At 40.7% G+C, this 24,376-nt stretch overlaps 2 protein-coding genes across 2 annotated transcripts; one reads left to right on the forward strand and one right to left on the reverse strand.

The window, feature by feature from the left end:
* The first annotated feature begins 2,840 nt into the window (after positions 1-2,840).
* On the forward strand, positions 2,841-6,502 carry mylpfa (myosin light chain, phosphorylatable, fast skeletal muscle a). The gene is made up of 7 exons (XM_034219538.1): positions 2,841-2,967; positions 3,646-3,744; positions 4,971-5,046; positions 5,134-5,238; positions 5,530-5,608; positions 5,708-5,756; positions 6,194-6,502. The coding sequence occupies exons 1-7, from the start codon at positions 2,965-2,967 to the stop codon at positions 6,293-6,295; spliced, it is 513 nt and encodes a 170-aa protein (XP_034075429.1). The 5' UTR covers positions 2,841-2,964; the 3' UTR covers positions 6,296-6,502.
* Positions 6,503-6,891: 389 nt separating this feature from the next.
* LOC117548335 (TBC1 domain family member 10A-like) lies at positions 6,892-22,449 on the reverse strand. Its single transcript, XM_034219536.1, is given in 11 exon segments — positions 6,892-11,059; positions 11,643-11,797; positions 12,055-12,244; positions 12,326-12,391; positions 14,679-14,793; positions 16,084-16,190; positions 17,106-17,213; positions 18,777-18,876; positions 19,906-20,759; positions 20,761-21,002; positions 21,974-22,449. Coding segments are annotated over 10 exon segments (2,832 nt in total). The 5' UTR covers positions 20,983-21,002; positions 21,974-22,449; the 3' UTR covers positions 6,892-10,144.
* Positions 22,450-24,376: the final 1,927 nt, after the last annotated feature.

The raw sequence follows: 24,376 nt of genomic DNA on the forward strand, positions 1-24,376 counted from the left end.
TTATAAAGATAAGTATGAGATTATTTTTCAATGATATCTGTGAATGATAGCATATGGAAACTAGTGCGCCAAAACCTTTTGCAGTTCATTTATAAAAGGAGAATGATCCTTTCTCTTCTTTTTACTCATTTCTTATTTTTTAGTGTTATGAGACATTTGAAAAACATAATCAATAACATTTCTCGACAACAATATTTCTAACAATATTTAATTTCATTAAATAGTATGAGTTGAATGCCAGACATTCTTTTTAAAGTATATGTGTCTTCATGGAGAGGCCTAGCACTGACTCTTCAACATGCTTTTAAATGTAATAATCATCACTTGATCAATGCACAAATATCTTAATATAAATATGTAAATTGTTAACCTTAATGCCTTAATTTCCCCTTAAATTACAGCATTAGAGGACTGTTTTAGGGGACCCCTTTAATGTACTGCTTCCATACACATTCCACCTTAATTTCAATATAAACGTTAAAAGGGGAATTAAAAAATATAGAGCATCTTGTTTCATATTAAATGTCAATGTGTACACAAATCCTTTAATTAATTAACCTACACCTCTTGTTTAAAATCCCAGTAAGAACATGCACTGTGCCATATTTCATTTCTGCAACAAGGTGGTGATAATCTAGTGAACCTGGGGTCAAAGGTCAACAGGAAAACAAGGGGGAGTCTGAAAGCTATGACAGGCTCTGGATGTCTGGATAAATAAATCCCTGTCTGATCCTTATTACTGCAGGCGTGGAAACCAGTAAAAAAAACTGAGTCATGACTTGTGAAAGAGCATCAGTGGAAACAAAGGCAACAATGACCAATAAGCTGAGAATGGGTGGGGGAAATATTTCTCCATTAGAGAAGATTAGAAAAGTGTTTAACGAAATAAAAAGAGATTATCTGTGAGGGAAATTTGGATATTAAACCTTCGGCAAAACGACCGGAAAGCTGTTAGTTCTTGGGGCCCACGCATTGGCAGACTGTCAACGTTTATTTAGCTATTCTGGTCGCACTCAGCTGTCCCTTTTATGCTATTCTGGGAATGTCTGCTGCCATCACCCTGCCAAGTAATTCCTGTATATTTAGGGGGGAGAAATGGTGGGTACACACAAGAGAGGGGGAGCCGGGGGGGCAAACAGGTGGGAAAGTGATCATAACTGAGGCCAATCACCAAACACACACATTCATAGTGATGAGAACCCGGACTGCAGCCAGAAGAAAATGGTGCCTTTAATTGGCTGGCATGTTGTTGTTCATTTAACGCTGGCAGCAAAAAGTCATCCTGTCCTCGAGGAAAAAACTATTAAACTATGGTAAAAATAAAATGTATTCCTATTTTTCTTTCTATTTCTTTCTTTAAGACCAGACATACAAAGTAGTTGCCAGAAAACCACACCATGGTGCACGTAAAGAGTGAATCAGGTAACATTGAAGATAATATTTTAAAGACAATCATACATAAAGACTTGCATAAAAACAGGGATTGCAAGAAGTGGTTGAACCTAGATAGATGAAACTATACAATAATATTACATTTACAAAAAAGACGAAAAAAAACAACCAATGATCAATCAGTCAAATAAGATGCTTCAACTTTTGAACCACTTCTGCCCACAGTAAATGTATGTAAACGTCACAATTTCTTGTGTCTTTATATTTTTCTATATTTTTCTACTTTGTACTACCTGATAGTGTTTGACAGTCTTGGTCTTAGTCCATGGTATATCATGTAAGTTAATCACAAAAAAGTATTATGTTAATGTCAATGATGTCAAAGATAATGATGATGATAAATAGTATTGTTAGTCGATTACATTTAGTTTAAACTTTCAATTGTAACTTAAAATATAACCTTAAAAAGTTAAGTGGATATGAATTTTACCGATTTGACAGATTCATTTTACGTAGTTTGAGTAGTCACAACTAAAATTGTATCAATCATTTTCAATGTGTTTATACTTTATTGTCATTAATTAGATTAACAAACCATCTCAATACTCCCAATTCATCAAAACAAGTAAAACTAGTACATTTGAAAAAGCAATGAGGGAAAAAACAAATACATAAAGATGTGTCCTTAGGAAAATGAAGCCTGGATAAGCATGAATGCATGTTGAGAGTATGTAATACAAACCTATGGATTACATTCAGTGTGGGCATGCATATCTAAAAATATATTATTATTTTAATATATATATATATCTTACACCAGTTAAATGTGTAATATTGCCTTGTGCAGTGTTTCAAATACAAACAGGATACATATATTCTCCCATTATGTTTGTTGTGTGAAAATATATTTTGATGAGATGATATCTAAGAGATGAGTTAGAGAGAGATCCTTTAATAGTACATACTTGATGTTACTACAGGGCCCCTCCCATCACCTTGGATGGGAAAATCTCAAATTGTACATTAGCATAATTAAAATTAGCAAACGGAGCTTTGCACATAGTAGAAGCTGCATCGGTTAAATCACATTCTGTAATATAGCCACGAACATCACGAACCAAAAATAAAGTCAGTGATTGGCTGCTGCGCCTCTCTGCAGGCCGATGGAGGTGAACAGAGCGGGTGGGGAGACAGTGTCCAGTGGTCAAACAAGCATCTATGTCCCGAATGTCCTTATTAGTCCAAGTGGGACTGCAAAACCTGCAGCATGGTCCCTCAGATATCAGGTTTACTTAATTCCAAGACTCCTGTGTCTATTTCTGATCTCCTGTAAGATGATACACAGCCCCGCCATTCTGTCTCGATCACTTTTGCCATCAGTTCATCCCTGACCATCCTCGCTCTCCCTCCATCCCTCTCTCTCTTTTCTATCCCCATCCAAACTTGAGGCTGTGGCTAAAGTTAGATTGGTCAGCAGAGGGGTATATAAGCCCCCCGTGATGTTTGTATGATGCGGCTTCACACAACCTTCTCCTTCTTCATCAACCAAACCTCCACTCACACCGTCTAAAGATGGTGAGTACCAGGCCTCCCCACATCTCTGCACTCCTCTGGTGGAAATATCAAAGCCAACCCTGTGGATTAACTCTGATTTTGATGCTTTTTTTTGTAGGAGTTTAAAATAATCATTACAAAAAAGATGGGAGTATTACCAGCAATTTTTTAAGATGAAATCATTTTGGAAATTTTTTGTGGATCTTTGGATAATTCCAGCAGTTGGCGATGCAGTTGAATGGATGTTTGGGTTCTGATGTGTCGTTACATTTTATTTTTGCTTAATGCATGCAACCAAATGCATCTCATATTGGTAATCGGATGTTAACTAACCTGAGGATTGCACATTAACTTGTGTCGGCTGCAAAAGCAGTACCTCCCAAACTGGGAGCTTGTTAACCTCTCCATGGTTAACAAGTTCGATCAGAGGGGTCAGTGATGTGGACATGAAGAAGGAAAATATTAATTTGCAAGACAAAACTAATTTCTCTTATCCTTGTTCTTTGAAGTTTAATCCTTTTGGGCATCAAACAATTATTCAAATTTAACAATGAAAATTAAAGAAGTTCATTGGAGACAAACTCTCTTTTTGGTGGATATCTGCAGGTATCGCTTAGTGCTAAGGGCTAGCATTAATGTGAGTTTGACCTAAAATGTAATTGACTTTCTTGACGATGTTCTCATGTGTTTATCCTCCAGGCACCAAAGAAGGCAAAGAGGAGGCAGGCAGCAGGAGACAGCGGTTCTTCCAATGTGTTCTCCATGTTTGAGCAGAGCCAGATTCAGGAGTACAAAGAGGTAAAGTTTGTCCGGCAACACAGCAATACTCTCCATATGGGAGCGCCTTTATTCTACTCTATCAGCATCATTCATGGCAGGCATTCGAGACTTCTGTGTAACTTCTAATTCATTGATAGTTAGATGTTTAGAGACTCAGATTCTGAATTAAAGTTATGTTTGTTTCAGTCGGTTACCAAAATACATTACGATGTATACAGTTGGATTATGCAGCTCTTGTATCCATTTCCACAGCAGTTGCTGTTTTGCTGCTCCCCCTCATCTCCCCTGACAATTTAATAAGCTTGAGAATGTCATTAGGAGGAGCTTGGACATTTCTGTCACCATCTGAAGCTCTCTACACTGTGTTCACCTTTGACCCACCACCCCCAGCTGTCACTCAGACATCTTCTTAAGGCTGAGGCCAGGCAGAACAACTGGATCTCATTACACACATTGTAGTGTAGAACAGATCATGTGAAGGAAAAAGCACATGTGCTCATTTCCATTATTACTTTTGGATGTGATTTGCTGAGCAGAGAAAGAAAAAGGAGATCGTGTGAGGCGTCAAGGGTGTGTGTTGAAATTCAGTAAGGTCAGGGAGATGGGATTTTATTTAGGATGCGTTGCCAAGAGACAGGATAATGATGGTGCTAGTGCTTTGAATGCATGGTCAAATCATATGTGCTGTGAGTAGAGGAAACATGCCTCCTGTGATAAGGGATATGCGCTCCTTGAGTGGCACTTTGGGAATGTTTGACATGATGATTAGGGAGATCTTAGCACATAGCATAGATGTAAAGATAGCAGCTGGGGGAGATGTGTTTTGTATCTGTCTGTGTGTGTGTGTGGATGTGTATGTGTGTGTGAGAGAGAGAGAGAGAGAGAGAGAGAAATAGGAAGGCAGGGGGTGAGTTCAAGTTTAGGCGGTTATCTTAAATTTCATGGACGTAAGTTGCCTAGGGTGAGGAGATCCGACAGCTGTTCCCTAATGATACTTTCCTAATGTAACAGCCCCTCCTCACCCCCCTCGCAAGGCAACTACAGTTACATCTGACTTTTCGGGTGCAGCCTTTTTCTTGCACAATATCCTCTAACAACATTAGTAAAGATACTCACCTGCTGCTGTGATGACAGAGGCCTCCCTAAAGGGTAACAAGGTATCATACTGTCCATCAGTGCAGTCCAGCTGTCACAAATGCTTCCTTCAGAAAAAAAAAAACTAAGTCTTCTTGTTTCCTTTTTAGGCGTTCACAATCATTGACCAGAACAGAGACGGTATCATCAGCAAAGATGATTTGAGGGACGTTCTGGCCTCATTGGGTGAGTGCCGCTGTGAAAGATCTTCTGTGGAAAATCATGAGTGACTTTGGCCTCTTGTACTAATCCGACATTTTGGGGGCTTTTTAGGTCAGATGAACACCAAACCTGAGGAGCTGGACGCCATGATCAAGGAGGCCAGCGGCCCCATCAACTTCACCGTCTTCCTCACCATGTTCGGAGAGAAGCTGAAGGGTGGGCGTCTAATTTGAATCAACTGTCTCTCCCACATTGTTGGATGTTTTGTTTTGCAATTCATTAATGATAGTAATCCAATAATATACAAATATGTCACCTTGGGCTGTTCTGTACAATAAGTATTTCTATTACTCATAGATCTATACTTTCACTTCTGAAGGAGTTTTACTGATAAAGGCATAATAAATATTTTGTATTGCTACATTAACAAAGTTTTGAATACTTCGTCCATGGCTGTCAGTCTTTGCAAAGGTTAACCGGCCTCTATCTCTCTCTTGTTCTCACTAGGTGCTGACCCCGAGGACGTTATTATCACTGCCTTCAAGGTTCTGGACCCCGAGGGTACCGGAAGCATTAAGAAGGAATTGTGAGCATTGTTTTTGTAAATAATTGTAATGTTCACCATGCATGTCCAAATAGGATCAATTCAAATGTTGACTATCATAATCTGTTTCTCCCACTCCAGCCTTGAGGAGCTCCTGACCACCCAGTGCGACAGGTTCACCAAGGATGAGGTAAAATCACAATACAGATACAGTATCTTATTACATAGATATAATGTTAGGTTTTCCATCTCATTTCCTCTATGCTGTAATACTGGTCATCAGTTTTGATTGTTTATTGCAAGTTCTCAAGTGTTGTGTGTATTGGCAATGGAGATATCTAACTTCTCTCAGATGGCCCTTGGCTTGTGTTGCTCAAATTGTAAAAATAAATACATTTGATACAAATTAAGTATGATTTTTGTACAAAAGATTATTAGTTGTCCAATCGCTAAAGTTTCACCTCAGCTAACAATTTTAAGTATGATTCCTTGTGAGTGTGACTTTTTTTCTTGTATGTTTAAAAGTCAGAGGATAGGTTGAACAATTGACCAAAAACATGTCAAAATGTCAGTAAGATAGTACATATTTTGCCATGCTAACTTTCCAACCCTGATTTTCTCCCTCAGATCAAGAACATGTGGGCTGCCTTCCCCCCAGATGTTGCTGGCAACGTAGACTACAAGAATATCTGCTATGTCATCACACACGGAGAGGAGAAGGAGGAGTAAAGAGAAAGAAGCCCAAGAAAATACAGCAATCCCTATGCTATTCTGCCTCCCTTTCCTCCTCACCATCCCTTTGTGTTAACCCATGTGCTCAGCCGCTCAAGACTTGTCACACTGACACATGAGAGTGCTGATGCACATGGGGTGTCTGTGTCTGCTTATGGGGAAAGGGGGTGATTTCCAATAAAAGATTATTCTTCTTTAACATCATTTCCATCCACAAGCTTTTCTCAATAATCTTTCCTTGCAACCATCTTCTGTCTTCTCACCTCCACATCTCTGTCTGCCCCGTCACTTCTGCCTCTGAGGTGTTTGTGGTAATAAGGTGTGTCCCTATCCTTCCTGCAGTATCTGTGAAGAAGACAGGCTTACTACTGGGATAAGGCACACACTAAATATGGGGACCTCATTCCAAATTTTGAAGATGTCCTCTAGGGTGGAAAAGGTGAGAAGAGGGAGAACATTAGGAAGGGGGAAAAGTTGCGTCCTTAAAGTGACGACAACTTTTTCCTTGGAAAGTGAAAAAAATAAAAACACAGAAAAACATAAGACTGAAGTAGAGGAGGAAAAGGGTCGAAAGAAAACATAACGGTCTTCGATTTCTTTACCTCCGCTACTTCCTGCAACTATTAAATCCCCTTTTTCCCCCCTTAAGCTTCCTAGCCTTTCCTCTGTAATGAATAAAAGGGTCAAACTGTGAATAAAATCTCTATTCTTTTGTACAATAGTGTGTCTGTTCAGTACATGTGGAGTAAAAGTGACCTCTCTAGCTTTACATCTGCATGTATAAATAGAAGTAGAAAGTTCAATCTAATCCCAACAGATCAACACCATGTTCCTTTATGCACTGAGAGCAAATAACCAATACCAAACCACTTTTATAGCAGTGTCCATTGATGGGCACTGGCTAGTGGCTACAAATAAATGCTATATACAAATCTAGCCAAAGAAATGTATCAAAGTATATGATTAAGCTTTATTGATTTATCACACTATTACTAATTCATCACTAAAACTGATCCTCCGAATTTGAAACTTCAAGAAAGACCAAAAACACCATGACTTAATATATTATGGTTTATTACTCATCACAAATGTCATTATCATCATCAATTAAATACATCAGTTGTAGATCTGAAGGAATGAATTCAATTAGCTATGATTTTATTTCACTTCCGCCACAGAGTGACCATGTAAACTTAAAAACACAAAAGACAGAACGGCATGGGGAGAAAAAACTGCTGTAACGCTTTCTTAAAATATTTTCATCAGTTTGGGTAGTCATTCCTAATCAACTACAACCAAGAATGACGATTTCATGATCAATGCAGAAATGTATAAGGACCTGATAGAAATGTATTTCTTGGTTCGTCATTCATATTGCAGCGCTAAGTGATGATTTCCACGAGTTAGCGAGATTATTCATTGGATCATCAAAACATGAGCTGCGATGACGTATTGCTCAGAACATATTGAAGTCCATGAGCATGAACATGTGCTCAGAAATACCTACCGAGACATAATTCATGTTTCCCCATGGCACCAAACTGATCATCCGGATCAGAAGTGAAGTCAGTGCTGCTGTCACACACACACACACACACCATCAGCCTTATGATGGAGCGTGGTTTGCATAGATGTGTTCAGGTTATCCTCACTAACACTACACTAATCTATAATGCACTGGCATCAAAACATAAGAGGGGGAGTGTATTCTAATTATATATTTCAATGACAGCCATGTGAAGACCTGAAATAAGTGAAAAACAATGAATATGAAGGACAAGTTGGCTACAATTACACGAAAGTCCCTCTAATCCTTAACTACAAAAACAGTACAGTTAAAGAGCATCAATGTTTTTTTGCCATCAAATGATTTTTACACTCACTACCTGACACTATTCACCGTATACTGAAAGGGGTCAGTGCAGTTTAATGTATGCATAAATATGTTACAGTACGGAACACTGAGTGTAAATAGGTTAGGGAGTTAGCCCATAAGTTATCATGAATGTTATAACACAATTTGGTGAGAAAGACACACTTAAGATCTCCAATTAAAGAACTGTTCAAAGCTCATACATCACCTCTTAGTAAATGATACAGTACGATTAAGACCTTTAACTCCCAAAGAATCTGCGTGAATAACTCCTCTCACCGTTTGTTCTGTCCGAGGCCCATTTTCCACTCAAGTCTTTTTAATACTGCACTTCAGTAAACAGGAGACTCGTGAACCTTCAGTTGACCAAACCAAGTGACGGTAAACTTAAATAATCGCAAAGACATGCATCGAGTTTGTTGTATAAAAGCAGAGGACTTAGCGTGCAAAAAAAGGGAAATCAAAATAATTAAACACTTCATTGATCCCCTGCAAATAGAAGTGTAGTCGGGCATCGTTCCAGTCAACCAGGTGTCTATAGAAGGTCTATCGGTCTATAGAAAAATAGTCAGATCAAAAATAATAATAATTCATAATATACTATTCGATTAAATTAACCACTTTGTACATAAATACATAAGAGCCCGAAGGTCAAAGGTCAGAGGTTCATGCTACATTGGCACACCTGGCACCTCCAGTCCAGTGGCTTCCTATATCGAGGCGCAGTTTCTAACTCTGAAAGCGCCCCGGAGACTTCTACTAACGGAGTGGTCGACTTCAGTGGTACTTTGTGACAAAATCACAAGTGCAAAAATCCTCCTTCATTCTTTAAGATACTTGAAATCACATTCTAATGGGTTAGTGAACTTAAGTTCCCACCCATGCTGACATTTGGCTGGATGAAATATGTAGGACTTTGTTCGTCAAAAGCAGAGATAATACTCATTTTGATGGACATGTACTCTGCAGGACTCGTGCATGGTCGCTGCTGGGTATTGAATGTTGTCACGCAACCAGTTTATCAATAAAGTTGCGGCCCGCTTTTTGCAGAAAACTACCTAGGACACAAGAAAATGTTATTGACATAAAAGAAATGAAATGCTCCCTATGTGTACTTTTGTCAGAGAGAAAACACACACAAATCACTAAAAACACCACGTCAAGGTGTTTGGTTGTATTCTTAATTTCTCCCTCTTCTTTCTCTCCATTTCCTCCTTCTACTGTAAGAAGAATTTGGGGGGGACCAATCAGGAATGAGTGGTCTTCAGAGAAAAGAAGCAGCTAGAGAGAGATTGAAAACCGGGAAGCCACACACAGAACACTAACACATCTCACTACACTACTAAGGCACACACTCACTCACAACATTTAACATGACAATAAATACATCCTCAACAACATTACTAGCATTTCTGCCTTCAGTGCCGGTTTGTGACCAATGGTTTTCTTTTGTCACATCCAGATAACCTGTCTACAGGTGAGACATGGGGGGCATGTAGGCTGCTAACAGGATCCTATGTACTAGACTTATTATTTACATACTCTATGGCACCAAATCCATTTCTGCAATCCTTCAACAATCCATCGAGTCCATCCAAACACTGCCACCTATCTGACTAAAAGAATAAAAACGACAAAGAATACAAAACTAAAAGAGATAAAAGACTTATCTGGGTTTCAGTCCATGCTCCAGTTGAAAAAGGAAATGTGTCCCCTCGTACTAAAACTTGGTGAAACAAGAGAAGCATTGAGCGAGGGGCTAGAAACCCCTGAGGTGCTTTTAAAACCATGATCCAGTTTCCCCGCCATAGTCCTGGGACTACATGAAGTCTTTGAAAGGATGCGTTTTAAAAGGAAGCCATCCCATTTTCTTTTTTATGAATCACTCTTTCTGTTTCCGGGGTCTTTGTTCATCTGACCTGTTTATTGGTTTCGCGTCTCTTTTCATTATCCAAGAATGACGGGGCGGAAAACTAGGCCTCTCTTGCTGCTGCGCCTCCGTCTCTGTCCTCAGCCCCTCCCCCCCCCCCTCTGTCTTTTTTCTTCCCCCCTTTCTTCTTCTCTTTTTCTAGCCTCTCTTTCTCCTTCCTCAACCTCTCTTTGTCAGCCTTTTCCTTTTCCTTCCTTTCCTTCATTTTTTTCTTGTCGTCTTCTTTTTCCTTCTTCTTGTCATCTTTGCTCTTCCTCTTCTTCTTGACCTCTTCCTCTCCAGTCGTGGCATCAGACGCTGGCGACGCCTCCTTGTTTGAGTCTTGAATGAGCGTCAGAGTGGAGTTGTTAGCAGTGGGAGAGGGGAGAGTAGGAGTGATTTGCTCAGAGACGATCTTAGGGGCGGGGGATAGAGTGTTGGGGGGTGGTGCTGTGCTTTGTGTCGGGGCTGAAGCAGCAGGCTGCTCGTGTGCTGGGGGGTCTTCTGGAGCCTGAGCCGGCCCCTGTGATGAGCCTTCTGCCCCCCTCACTAAGGGGCTCCGGATTTGGGGTGCCGGAGCCTTCTGACCGGCCCCTGGAGGAATAGGCGGTTTGTGGCTGGGGCCTCGTTCAGGTCTCGATGTTACTACAGGTCGAGAGTCCACTCCCGACGGCCCCGAGAAGGAGCCCTTCTTGGCTTGGGAGTGAAAAGGAGCCTTGGACCTGCGGAAGCCCGGGAGAGAGAGGAGGCTGGAGGAGGCCCTGAGGGGGCCCGGGGGGGGGATCTGGCTCCCCAGGAAAGAGAAGCTGCCCCCCGAGCTAATGGAGGCGGCGCGGCGTTTGTGCTCGTAGAGCGCTCTCGTACCGTGGAGGCGGCGGGCCGGCTGGTGGGTCAGCTCCCCCCTCGACTCTCTCCACTTCCTCACCTGGATGTTGCTCTCCCTCTCTATGAGCGACTCCGTCACCGGGAGGATTATAATCTGGTTAGAACAGACAAGAAGAGACCAAGGTTACTGTTGTAAAATAAATCTGAATCTAAAACGGAAATGAGCAGTGAAAATATTGTTAGTAACCTAAAACTAAATAAAATGTATTTAAAAAAGAAGAAAATATTGCCAGGTTTAAAACAAAATATACTCTTATTAAAATAACTAACATTCCTTCACTTTTAGTTTTTTTGGTTATTATATATCACTACCAAAATTAGGGGACATCATTCATTTCTGTCAACTCTCCTGACATCTACAGTCGTGGAAATATATATGTATATATAGCTACATACTGAGACATCATACCTGGCTCTAACAAAAACAAACTAAATACATAACAACTCAAATGTAACATTCCTAAAAAGTGGAAACTAAACTAAAACTAGATGCTGAAAACCAAATTAAACTAAAATAAAATGTAACAGCTATTTTAACCTTGGACGAGACAGACTGGGGAAGATATAAATACTCGACTGGGTACTACAGGACTTAGTGACTCACAACTCGTGTTTCTGAGTAAAAACAGACGCACATTTCTCTTCATAGTCTGTGAGGCTGAGAGAAAGAGACCCACCTCCTGTACCAATATCTCCTCTCTGATGGCGTCAGGTGCGATGTTTCTGAGACGCTCCATAGTTTCATACATGCCCTGTACTTCTCGAAGTTTATCCACAGAGCCCAGCATCTGTTTCAGCAGAACCAAGCCCACACGAAACACTATCTTCACCCCTACAAACAGAGGGTCAGGATTTGGTCAAACTACAGAGCAAACATGCAGTGAAAGAAGCCGAGTTACACAAGCAGGGTTTCTATTCATTTACATTTCACATAAAAACCACATGCACTCTAAAAACCTTTTGCAGCTTGATAGCAGTGTTGTAATCAATGTATAGCCATTTCATTCAATTACTCAAATGTAACAACGTAAACTAAGACAGGAAGTAGCATGAGTTCTAGCTTACAGTCTGTATGGATATGAATAGTACCTTCACAGAAGAACATATCCCACACACGCAGTACACTGGCCCATGGCAAGGTGCGGGCGAAGATGCACATGAACCACTCAGTCATGTAGAGAATCGGGTCGATCTTGAACTTCTTGAGATGACGGTACGCCATCGGACACGTACGTCTCAACAGGGAGAAGAAGATCTCACCATCCAGCTGAATCGCTTCCTAAAAACACAGAGGTGATAAGTCAGGAAAGCTGAGAGAGATGACACAAAGTGTTGACAGAGGGTTCAGATCATCTCTCACCAGTCCAGCGCTGTAGTAGCCAGGGAGGTACTTCTCACATATCTGGACCAGGCACCAAAAAGCTTGCTGTGAACAGAAACAAAAGTGAAAGTAGTTGATTATTCATAAATAGGTATACACATGTTTTGGGTGTATATTTACATTTACATTGAGAAACATGCTGCGTTAACAACTTTGTACAGAGGAGTACAGATGGCCGAGAGAGAGCTTGAATCACATGGTGCAATGACCTGAAGCTCAACATCAGCTGGAACAGTGAAGTTAACCTTCTGGGTAGAAAATATAATATAGTCACTTCATCGGTTGACCTGTGTGTTAGATTGTGTCATAATAAGCATTTTCATTTTTGAGTTATAGCAAAAAACATCACCATATACATTATAGCTAATCTTTGTGGATGTTTGTGTAATTATGAAAGAAATTCCCTCTCGCTGTTCCTAAGATAATATATTATATAGGGGAGCCAAACTGAAGGTTAAATATAGAGCCTTTCCATCCTTCTGTTGAATAGAAAGTGTGATAACACTTTGAGTAGATACAGTCACACTGTGTTTGCTGCTACCAGGCATTAACTATAGCAATGGTACAGTGTATGTCACAAATAACACACACTGTTAGTCGAGTATCACTAGATAAGAACAAAACCCCCTCACACTGACACCCATCGACTCATACCTATTTATATAAGGGACTGAATGAAGTCACATTTCAAACCGTCAGAATAAGGACGTGTATGGTCACCTTGCTGTAAAAAGGCCAGCCAAGCAAAGCCCCTGTAACTCGAGTCCGGTCTGAATCATACTCTTCATGTATGCAGGACACCTTGTCCATTGTTTTAAAGTCTGTTTAGTGAAGTGACAGCAGTGTTAACAGCCTGCTACTATTTTTAACTAGTTCTTTATTTCGCTTTCTTACGAGGCTTCTCTTTTTGTTATACATACAGTGAGGAAAACAGAAAGAGTTTACATCTTAACAAAAACCTACCATGATGTCATCTAAAGAAAAAACATAGAAAACCTTTATGCAACTAAAGCATTTGTCCTGTTGTCATTAAATGATCGTTCTCAGCAAGGACAGCTACATCAGCATTTTACATCTATTTATGTAGGCTTGCTTTTGTCCTCACTATTGAGTATCTGGTGCTCCTTTTAAATGCAGCTTTGATTGTGTTTCAAGTTGTTATGAGTGTGTTCAAATGTGTCATGTAATCTCAATCTGACTGTTCAGTCATCGTTACAGAATTCAACCTGACTATATAAACATGCGCAACATTCAGTGGCGGCGCCAGGGTATGGCTGGGGTAGGCTACAGCCATACCAAGAAATGGCTTAGCCCCACCATGAAAAATGATGCTAAAGTAAGCAAAATAAAGTCTTCCAACTCACGGAGTAAACTGCACAGACAGCAGTTAGTAAGATTGATTTCAGTAGCCACTTGTCTGGAAATACCGGAGACCAGAAACGGTTTTCAAAACTTTTGTCACGTAGTGATCGTCTTCTCAATAGAACATCTTTGATAATGTCTTCTGGCCAATCGGAATCAAGATAACGGCATGGTGTTGTTGCAGGAAGTCCTGACGGAGAATACTGTTGCTGTAGTACATCTCTATATACATCGATACAACATTACTATGATTGATTTCTATCAACACGTAGTGAAATGAGACCCCATGGTTTGATGATTGATAGGTGTGTGGGCTGTCTTTCATTTTGACGCACAGAACAATGGGGGCATCCACCCTTATCCACAATGTAAAGTCATTCACACAGCCTCTTCCCTCTTCTCTCTGTGAGGAGCAGCAGGTTCAGCTTTCAGAACAAAGTAACAAAAAACTAAAATGGCATCATTTTTTAAACATGTCGTGTAGTAATAGATTTATTCATTTGTCTTCTCAAGAGAGTACCAGAATGTGTATTTTATGTTAGTATTTCAAAGAATCTCCTGGGGGAGAATCCCCCCAGACCCCCCTGCAGGGGTTGGGTTTTCAGCACGTCAACTCTTTCACCTGTGGGGAAGTTGCAGGATTGGCTCCAGGTCGCCCTTTTTATTTACTACAAGACAGATGTGCCTTTTTATTTCATACAGTTCAATTTGGATTGAGACAGGGAAATAATCTAAACCTCACGCGTGGCGTTTCACTGTCAAGGGGAGCGTGTATGTAATTACATTGCAAATACTGACTTGAGCCCCACCGCTGTATGGGTTAGCCCTACCATAGATTACCCGACACAAATACTCTGGAGCCGCAACTGACAACATTTGAGTGGAATATGAATGTGCATGGAAACATAGTCACTCTTCTCCTTCCCCACCTAAAGACACTGTGCACCCCCCTGACTCAGCAGCCCCTTACCTCAGCAGGCATATGCATGAGCAGCACGGCAGCCACTGGAGCCTGAGCCTGGCAGTAGCCCTCCTCAGGTCGGTAGATGGTGTACGCCTTCAGGATCCGGTACAGATCCTGTTGCCTGCACAATCAGACAACAGAGTTATCCATTAGCCAAATAATGTGCTGTTACTTTTCATACACGAAGAGTTTATTTGCAAATACAGATAAAAAAGGCATTCTTGCAAGTGTTTGTCTGATTGATTGATCCTTCCTGAGAGACATGATAATACATGATAATAGATCATGTCATGAAACGTATTCTCATAAATAACAAGGAGAACAGAGGGATAGACTAACTATTAGACTGACTCCGTTCTCAATGTTTCAAATGTGTTTTGATCTAAAGCACTTTAAAAACCTGTGTCTTGAATGGTCCTATACAAATCACATCCTGATTATTATAATGAAGAATATTTATAGGGAACCATGGGCATTACATGGAGTTCGCAATGGGTGCAGCACATTTTTAGTTGATTGTGATTTATAAAAAGGGAGACCTACGTAGGACATGCGCACTGTGACAACAGTGTACCTTCAGGCCCAATCCCAAACCACGCCCTACACCTACACCCTACCCCTACACACTACCTCTACACACTACCCCTACACACTACCCCTACCCCTCCGTTTGTGCGTTCGCACGGAGGGTCCGCCACATTAAGTGCTGTTCCAAACCAACGAGTGTGGAGGGGGAGTGGGCTATCAAGCCCTCAAACAGCGAGTCTGCATCGGTGCTGACTTGAGACCGGTCTCTACCTGTCCGTCAGGAAACACGCTGTTAACAAGTAGTTCCAGCAAACATCCACTGATAAACTGCGATGTTAACAACCTCATGATAACCTCACATTGTTTTTAACTTAGGATCGTACCTGTGTTTAGTCTAGAACAAGGTAAATGTGTGCATTTTATTATAAAGTTGTGTATATTTACAGACTGTTGCAAATACTAAGAATCTTATAAACATCAGGTTTAAAACTAAAAGAGCTTTACAAAAAAGTAACACAATTAAAGATGTTTGGAGTTTTATTTGAGTTATTAATTTAAATGTTTGGTCTAAGAGATGCTGATTTGAAACCGTTGTTACATACAGCTACGACATTTCGAGGCCGTCCCAAAGCTTGCCGCTGTATTTACTCCCTCCATCTGACAGGAGGGAGCCTCGTTGAGCTGCGAGTGTCACTCCACGGAGTTCACTTCGTCACGGAGGGGGAGTGTGTAGGGGTAGGGTGTAGGGCGTGGTTTGGGATTGGGCCTAAGTCTGCTAATGGCTACATTTGAATTTGAAGTTTATGATTAGTGTGTACATTACATTTTACTTTGTCAATCATTCATGTTTACTGTGATGTAAAACAGACTGTGTTTTTTGTACCCGTGTCCACCACGAGCAGCAAACATCTCGTGGAAGGGAAACTGTCTGTGGAGATCCTTCTCTATGATGTCCAGCCATTTAGCTTCTCCTGGCTCTCTCTCCAGCTCCTGCAATTACAAAAACATTCAATACAAGATTACCAAAACAATCTCATTTACTCATGGAGTCTGTTTTCAGATTGCCCATCCAATTGGATAAGACTGCAAAACCCTGTATGAGACCACGTCTAAGAGTATTTTACAGGCAAAACAAACAATACTAAACAGACTGCTTCAGAACCCCCCCCAACCACACCAACCAACCAACGTGGACCAAAGGCAGGCAGGATTACCGCTCCTGATAAGAGGCTTACAGTTCACCAGGGCTGCGCCTGCGCCCCTTTAGCACCCCTGAAGCTCACATTGGCCTACAGCTCCCCACTTTGAGACTTTTTATCTTCTAAACCAGGATGAAAATAAAATAACACAAATAACTGAGTTGATTTGAGAAACAAGGGATTCAAATATAGGTTCATATTTCCATGTGTGGCTGACTTGCTACTAAAGCATTTTCAGATCTATGAGAGGCTTAAAAAGGAGGAACATTACCAAATGCATGATGGATTTACGTTGCGAACACAGCGGCACAGACTGTAAACAGCATGCAGGTCTATGTGGACGAGTTGCAGTGTGAGAGATTAAGACATAACGTTTGCAATTTGTAACAAATGCAAATCCAAAGTAAACTATAGAGAAACCTTAAGAACAAGGTTTAACAAAAATATGGTATAAATTAAATGTTATAAAGTCAATGTTTTGTTTGAATGTACCGATTACATTTATTTTCCATGCAAGAAACGTTGCAAAAATGTCTGTATGCTTTCAATGGCAGTTCTACAAGCTAGGAAATGGGAGTTGAATTTCATCTATGAACTGTACCGACGACTGAGTGAATATATGAGAGCATCTTAGAGTTCGTGTATTTTGTTTTATCCTTTATCCTCCGTGTAAAAGTTAAAATGACAACAACATGGTCACAGATACCTCGAATTTCCCAGGGTTGGCGTCCAGGAGCTCTTGGCTGTTGGACAGAAGCTGCCAGGCTTTGGATCTGAGAGAAGAGGGAATCCCCTTCCTGCAGCGCAGCTTCACCTTTAACACACACAAAGACACTGCATCAGCTCTGGCATTATGTTTAGGGGTGCAACAACTAATGGACTTAATCGATTCAAATCGATGACCAAATTGGTTGCCAACTAATTCAGTCGTCGATTCGTTGGTGACGTCATCACGTGTGTTTTACACGCCGTTAAGCTCCAACGTTATCGGTCTTTTTATCGGTACTGGAGACATTTAAAAAATATATGTCATGTATTATTGCTACATAAGCATTATATCGCAGTCTTAGTGTCGCCGACTCGTTTCTAAAATGCAAAAAGACAAACAAATGCGTCTATGGTGTATTTTCGATCTTTCCAATCCAGACAAGATCTCTCTCCCGTCTGTGTGCGAGGGGGCGGGGCAGTTTACACACACGCTCTGCTACATGTAGCAACACACGGCGGGGATGGCGGAGAGAAGCGCTCCAAGGTGTGGTTCAACTTTACCCATCTCGATGTGGAGAATGCTTGTTACCATAAGTGCAATAAGAGTTTAGCATGTAAGGGCGGTAACACGAGCAATGTGTCTAAACATTTAGCAAAAGTGCTCCACATTCAGACGGAGAAATGCACCGGGTTCGACCGTCTTTCTAGCAGCTCTGTAGCCCCATCCACGAGTAACGTTTCCACGTCAGGTGTTATGTATGCTAGCAGCAACACACGGAGTTAACTACATGATACAAACATGGGTTAATGATTAGAGGAAACTGAGTTATTTATTTTGTTAAAGTTTCAGCTATTCTGTTCACAGTTCTGTCATCAGATTATTTAATACGATTTGTTAAAACACCGTTGTTTCTTTTGATGTGAAATATTATTTATTTAATTGAAATAAAAGCTATGTTAATTCTGTTCACAATTTGTTCATTTAATAATATATGTATTTTTGAATCAAGTATTCATCTTTGTCTTCATTGTTAGTTTCCACATGCCTAAAACAACCTCAAGCTAAATAAGAGCGTTTGATCAATTGTGCAAGGCATAATAGTCCGAATAGTCGATTAATCGTTTCATTAATCGATAGATTCATCGATTATCAAATGAGTCGTTTGTTGCAGCCCTAATTATGTTATGTATAACCAAACCAGTTATGTATAAAAAAACATATCCAAAGACGAGGGTTGTACCGAATGTTTTCAAATGAAACTTAAAATGTCTGTCGACGTATTGATGTTATCAAACTAAAGAAAAAAGAAAACCCTCAATTTGAAAGGCTCAATGCCAACAAAAAAATGATTGAAGCAGAACGTGAATTTGGGAAAATATAACTATCCATCTATTTTCATTCAGTTCAAGTGGACTTTTGGACCCTTTGTAAATGTCTGGATCACACAAGTCAGAAACAGCCTTCCCACTGACATCTTATTCTACAAATAGTATTAAACATTATAGTGTCAGTGTAACCTAATCTTCCCTGCAACTTCAGGAAATACCAGGTTTTAAATGAAAGAACAGACATGACATAATTTCAATATCGATTGATAATCTAAATGTCACTGTTACGAACAAAGCTTTAAAGTATTTTGTTACAGCGCTACAAGGCTGACATGCATACCTTCTGGAAGCGATGTTTGACCCATTTGTCCCAGTGGTAAAACATATCCAGCCATTTGACTTCCCGCTGTCTGGCAACTTCAACTCGAACATCCTTTTCACTAGAATAGTGAGTAACACAAAAATGACCTCATTATTGACAGAATTAGGACAGAGTCATTTTCCTTCCACACTCCTAAACTCTCTGAAACATTAACTTTGATCTAATGACACATACAAAATACCACAATCTCTCTTTTACATACATCTGTACAACATTCAGCTAAATAGCTCAGATATAGAACATCCTTTACATTGTACAGAATGTACACTACTGATGGTGAATCAATATATTTTAAATTATTCAACAGCGGAAGAGCAATTAGCTTGAGAGAAAAAGTAGAAGCAAATGGGACCGAAAAGAGGAAGAGAGCAGATGGGCGTGAGAGGCGACACCAGAGACACACAGTCAGTACATATTGAGTCACTGAAATGCTCTCAGCATTATCTGAGTCAGGCCAATGAGAGATAAAGGACGGACAGATATGTTTAGGGCAGTAGAGAAGGAGAGGAAGACAGGAAAGGGGCAGAGAGGAGAGGAAATCTCTTTGGGGCAGATGGAGGACAGTTAATAAGATGTTCGGCAAAGTGACAGATTGAAAGGAAGATAGGCAGGATTTACATTTATCTGTGCAAAGCAATTATTTGGTCATAATCGAATAATATCTTGCATTACAAAAAGTGATCTTTCTGCATCAAGGCTAAAACAATTCCTCAAGAAACGAAGCAAAAGTCTTGACTATTGTTTCATGATTTAATTAATAAGTATCAACTCTGAATTCGAAGACATCATCACAGTTGAATCAGTTAAAACGATTGCTTTCTTAGGTGAAGCCCATAAGACGAGACATTTTGTGTAAATATTATATATTTTTCTCTTTGTTATATTTCTTTCTAAAAACATTTGTATTTGTATTTCTTATCAGTTTACTTGATTCATTGATGGAATAATGTATTAAATACTTGATTATTTAATATAATTGATAAAGTTAAAAGAAGAGGTCTCTCTTTCCCCTCAGCCATCTTTATTTCTAAATATCTCAGACCTATCTGTGATCAATACTTTGCATAGACAGGAGTTTAATGCTTACCCGCTTTCACTGTACTGATTTCCACCTAGGAATCCATATTTATCAGTGCGTCTGCTAGACATGCCGTTGACCTCAGAGTCTGAGCCCACAGAGCTGCCGTCCTCTCCCAGTCCAGACAGAGACTCCAACGTCCCTGACATGATGCTGGCTGACTCCAGGTAGCTCAGGGTGTCAGGGGCCGGCCGGGGCTTGGGCAGCGGGAAGGGAAAATCTGGCTCCAGTATCAGTGGGACACCAGGGCTGGGGGGTTCGGCTCTGGTGGGGGTGCTTGGCAGTTCTGCTTTAGTTGCTTCACTGGGAGTTGCAGGCTTTGGGGAGAGAGGAGGAGGAGGAGGCAAACTTTGAGGGATTTCTTCTTGTTGAAGTGGCTGAGGTTTCTCCTCTACGGCTGCCGTGCTGTCGATGGACGCTGCAGCAGCAGGCATGGCATTGGAAGCTGCAGCGATCTGGGGTTGGCTCGCTGTAAATGTACCATCATCCATGACAGGATTTGGATTGTGGGTGACATGCACATTGGGGTAGAGATTAGGACCAGGATTAAGATCAGGAGAGGGTGATGCCTGTGGCCCTTCACTTGGAGCTGATGGCTCGCTCGGCGGAGCTGATGATGGCTCGCTCGGCGGAGCTGATGATGGCTCGCTCGGCGGAGCTGATGACGGCTCGCTCGGCGGTGCCGGGGTCACTGTTTCAGTATTCAAGCGTTCTGCAGCTGGTGGGTCACTTGTCTCCTGCTTCATAACATCAGGTACAGTCTCTGCATCTTTCCCTGGTGATTCCTCTCTCTGTGGAGAAGCCTCATGTACCAATAACGAGAGGGGGGTGTCAGCAGTGAGTTTTGTAGGACTCAAGGGTGGGGTGGGGGGTCAAGGGTGAACCCCCTGACTGAGCTGCAGGAGTGTTTCCAGTCAAAGCTTTGTCATTGTAGAGGGAAGACATGGGTGAGGGCTTCTCCATGGCAGACTCTGGAACAGGGTGGTTGATAGCCTGTTGTGCTGATGAGGATGGAGGGATGGATGGAGCTACATGAGGATCCCCCAACGCGGGGGGTGATGGGGATAGTGTGGAGAGTTCGGCCATGGTTCCGCTCTGATCTCTCCTTTACAAACGAAAAAGAAGATGATGGAGCTTAGCTTTCTTTTTGCCAAATAACAACTGTGTGTTACATCATGACTCTTGCCATTAGTTCAATACAAATAAACGCAGCTTTGATCATGTATATATGTTGTTGTTTTTTTAAAGTGGATAGAGACGCAAATATTCTCAGCAACAATTCATGAAGTTTATCACAAAAGATGACCAAATGTTTATGAAATTCAGATATGCCATTTTCTGTAATGCATAAGCAGAAAGTTCCTCTTCTTAAATGTGAGTCAGAGAATTGGATTGGAGAAGCAGCTACATAACTTAAGTTTGAAACAATAGATTTCTTGGGAGACAGCATATAACAAACAATCTTTATAACTTTAAATCCCCTGTCAGCCTTAACTTATGTATGTGTAACTTCACATCATGTGGTATTTATTTGTTGTTACTGAAAAAGGTTTCCATGAATACATGTTTCAAGTTGCTACATTTCATGTTTTGCTGCACAGAAGAGAATATCAAACATTTAAATGATAGCATAGCATACATACATACAACTTATTTTTCAAGAGAGAACATATAACCCCGGTTAAGCACTTTGATTTAGTCAGTCAAGAGCGACAGGAAACCATTACTGTAGAAATAACGGTTTAATCGACCGATGTAACAATGCACTGGCATTTAACTAACGTTGTCAACAAAGCATTCCGACAACCATAGTTATCCGGTATTCTGCTGATGAGCCAGGTTGCTGTCTGTAGTTCCAGACACTATATCAGTTTCATGCTAGCAGCTAATGTGTTGTTATATGCTCATATCCTCCCCTGAGGCCTCAACTTCCCGATTCAGCACACAGGAGCAATGGTTTACTAATAGCTAATAGTCAACACCCTCCCTCCCTCCCCGCCAGGCCCTGGCCGAACAGCGTCCTCGGCCTTGTCCACCCCGCTGCCCTGGTCAACTTCAGCTCCGCTAGTCAACTCACCAACACCGGCGTGTCACTGTGATCCGTCCGCCTGGACAGCCAGGGGGTTCCTATCCGTTAGTTCCCCCCGCCACAGCTCCGGTCCCGCAACCTGTCCCGTGAAATGAAAACACGAAAAACCAAAGGGGCAGGAGCCGCGGCACAGGGCGAGGACCTGGAAGAACTAACGTCCTGCAATCGGCGAGCTAGCTGGCTAAGTTAGCAGCTAGCTTAGTTTAGCAATATGTACTATTAGCATTAGCGCCGATAGTGTTTCAGTTAGCATAAATAGCTAGCTGAGTGTTTCGGTTACCTCGGTTAGACACGCACTCTTTTTGCGACCATTCTCTCTTAATTCAAATAACCATTCTAAGTTATAGTGTTCATTCTGAAACAAAAGGGAATTTCTTTGTTAAATGTATCCAAGCACAGCGGCAGGGCTACATCCAACACCAGCCTGCATTTCCTACTGACAGCTACGTGCGTGTTCTCGTCAATGTCGGCGGGCACACGCACGTACGGAGCCTCCCTTCCACAGCAGAAAGACGCTTTATTACACTAACAATGCATTATGCATTTTACACAGTTTAGAAAGTCAATTATTGCACTAATTCAGTACTGTACTTAACAACACATACTTTACTCGAGTATTTCTATTTTGTGATACTTTGTAGTTAACTCTACTACAGTTCACATTCACATATAAATATTGTAGGCTATTATATACTCACTACATTTAGGCCTGTCTTCAACTTCAGTTAGTAGCTACTAATGGTGGGATGCAGAGCCCTAGAGATACTAAGAGATTAGTATCTCTAGGGCTCTGGTGGGATGTAACTACACTTGCTCCAGCATGTACTGAAGTACAAAGTTGTGTTACTCTCCTGGAGCCTTCACGTGAAAACAATATTTCCCCACATTTGGTGAGTTTGAATCTGTATAGCAAACTGAAGGATAAAGTGTTCATTATGTATTTATAAAATAATAATACCGTAGGTTAGTAGGCTACCTAATTTATTAAACTCTTACACTGGAAAATAATTGTCAAAAAAGCTAAAAACCAGGTTGTGCATGTCTTTTACTTTAACTGTGAGCATTTTACACTCAGATATTGATATTTTTACTAAAGGTAATTATATTATTACTTATAAAATCATTGACTATACACTAATGGTTAGTGGCATTTTCATTTTATTTCATTTTACCACAATCACACACATTAATTACACTATTTAGGAATCAAATGTGTGTATTTGTAAAGCACCCTCAAAATACGTTTACAACATTCTCAATAAGTTGTTATAATTAAAAGAAAACATGAATGTCCAATGATGGTAGGGGAAATGGAAACATCTTATAATAAAAACGCACAATTATCTGTACTTTCGATCTTTGACTTGTATGTTTAGTTGAACCAGTAGATGGCAGTATCCCGTCAAAAACAAGCAACTCTGAAGGTTCAGAGTCAAATCCAAAACACATCTATTAAACATACTTGTGCCCAGGCATGCTCACACCAAACATACAGTATATATTACAGGGATGCAAACTTGTCACCTTTCGGCCAAATTCGCCGTTTTGAATCCAAAATAGGTCGTGTGTGTGACTCATGTAGATCTGCAATAAAAATGTTTTTGGGGTATGGGGGGGGGGTCTGAGACCCGGAGTAATCTGCGGCCGCGATCATGGTCTAGCTGCAGCAGCTACATTACCTACGGTGCGTTCGTTAATATTAACTGCTGGTGAACAGCTGTTAGAACGGGCCGTTCAGGTGTTCAGATCAGAGCGGCAGAGAGTGATGTGCACTGAAAAGTTTTTCTGTCGCAATATTATCGTTGAGCTGGCTAACTAGCATACATTGTCACTATCTGCTAACGTTCGTTTTCTAATAGTTTTTTTCATAGGCTATAAACAGAGGTGGTATAAGTATAGATCTTGTTCTTGAGTAAAAGTAGAAGTACTCAGATCGTGTACTTGATTAAAAGTAGAAGTACTCAGATCTTGTACTAGAGTAAAAGTAGAAGTACTCAGATATTGTACTTGATTAAAAGTAGAAGTAATCAGATCTTGTACTAGAGTAAAAGTAGAAGTACTCAGATCTTGTACTTTAGTAAAAGTAGAAGTAATCAAATCTTCTACTTGAGTAAAAGTACAAGTACTCAGGTTTGAGTCAAAGTAGAAGTACCAGAGTGTAGGAACAATCCTGCAATCAAAATGTTCCTCAAATAAAAGTACAAAAGTATTATCATCAAAATATAGTTAAAGTAGCGACACTAAAAGTAGAAGTACTCAGATCTTGTACTTGAGTAAAAGTAGAAGTACTCAGGTCTTGTACTTGAGTAAAAGTACCAGAGTGTAGGAATACTCTGTTACAGTAAAAGTCCTGCATTCAAAATGTTCCTCAAGTAAAAGTAGAAAAGTATT

This window comes from Gymnodraco acuticeps, unplaced genomic scaffold (assembly GCF_902827175.1).
Source record: "Gymnodraco acuticeps unplaced genomic scaffold, fGymAcu1.1, whole genome shotgun sequence".
NCBI lineage: Eukaryota > Metazoa > Chordata > Actinopteri > Perciformes > Bathydraconidae > Gymnodraco > Gymnodraco acuticeps.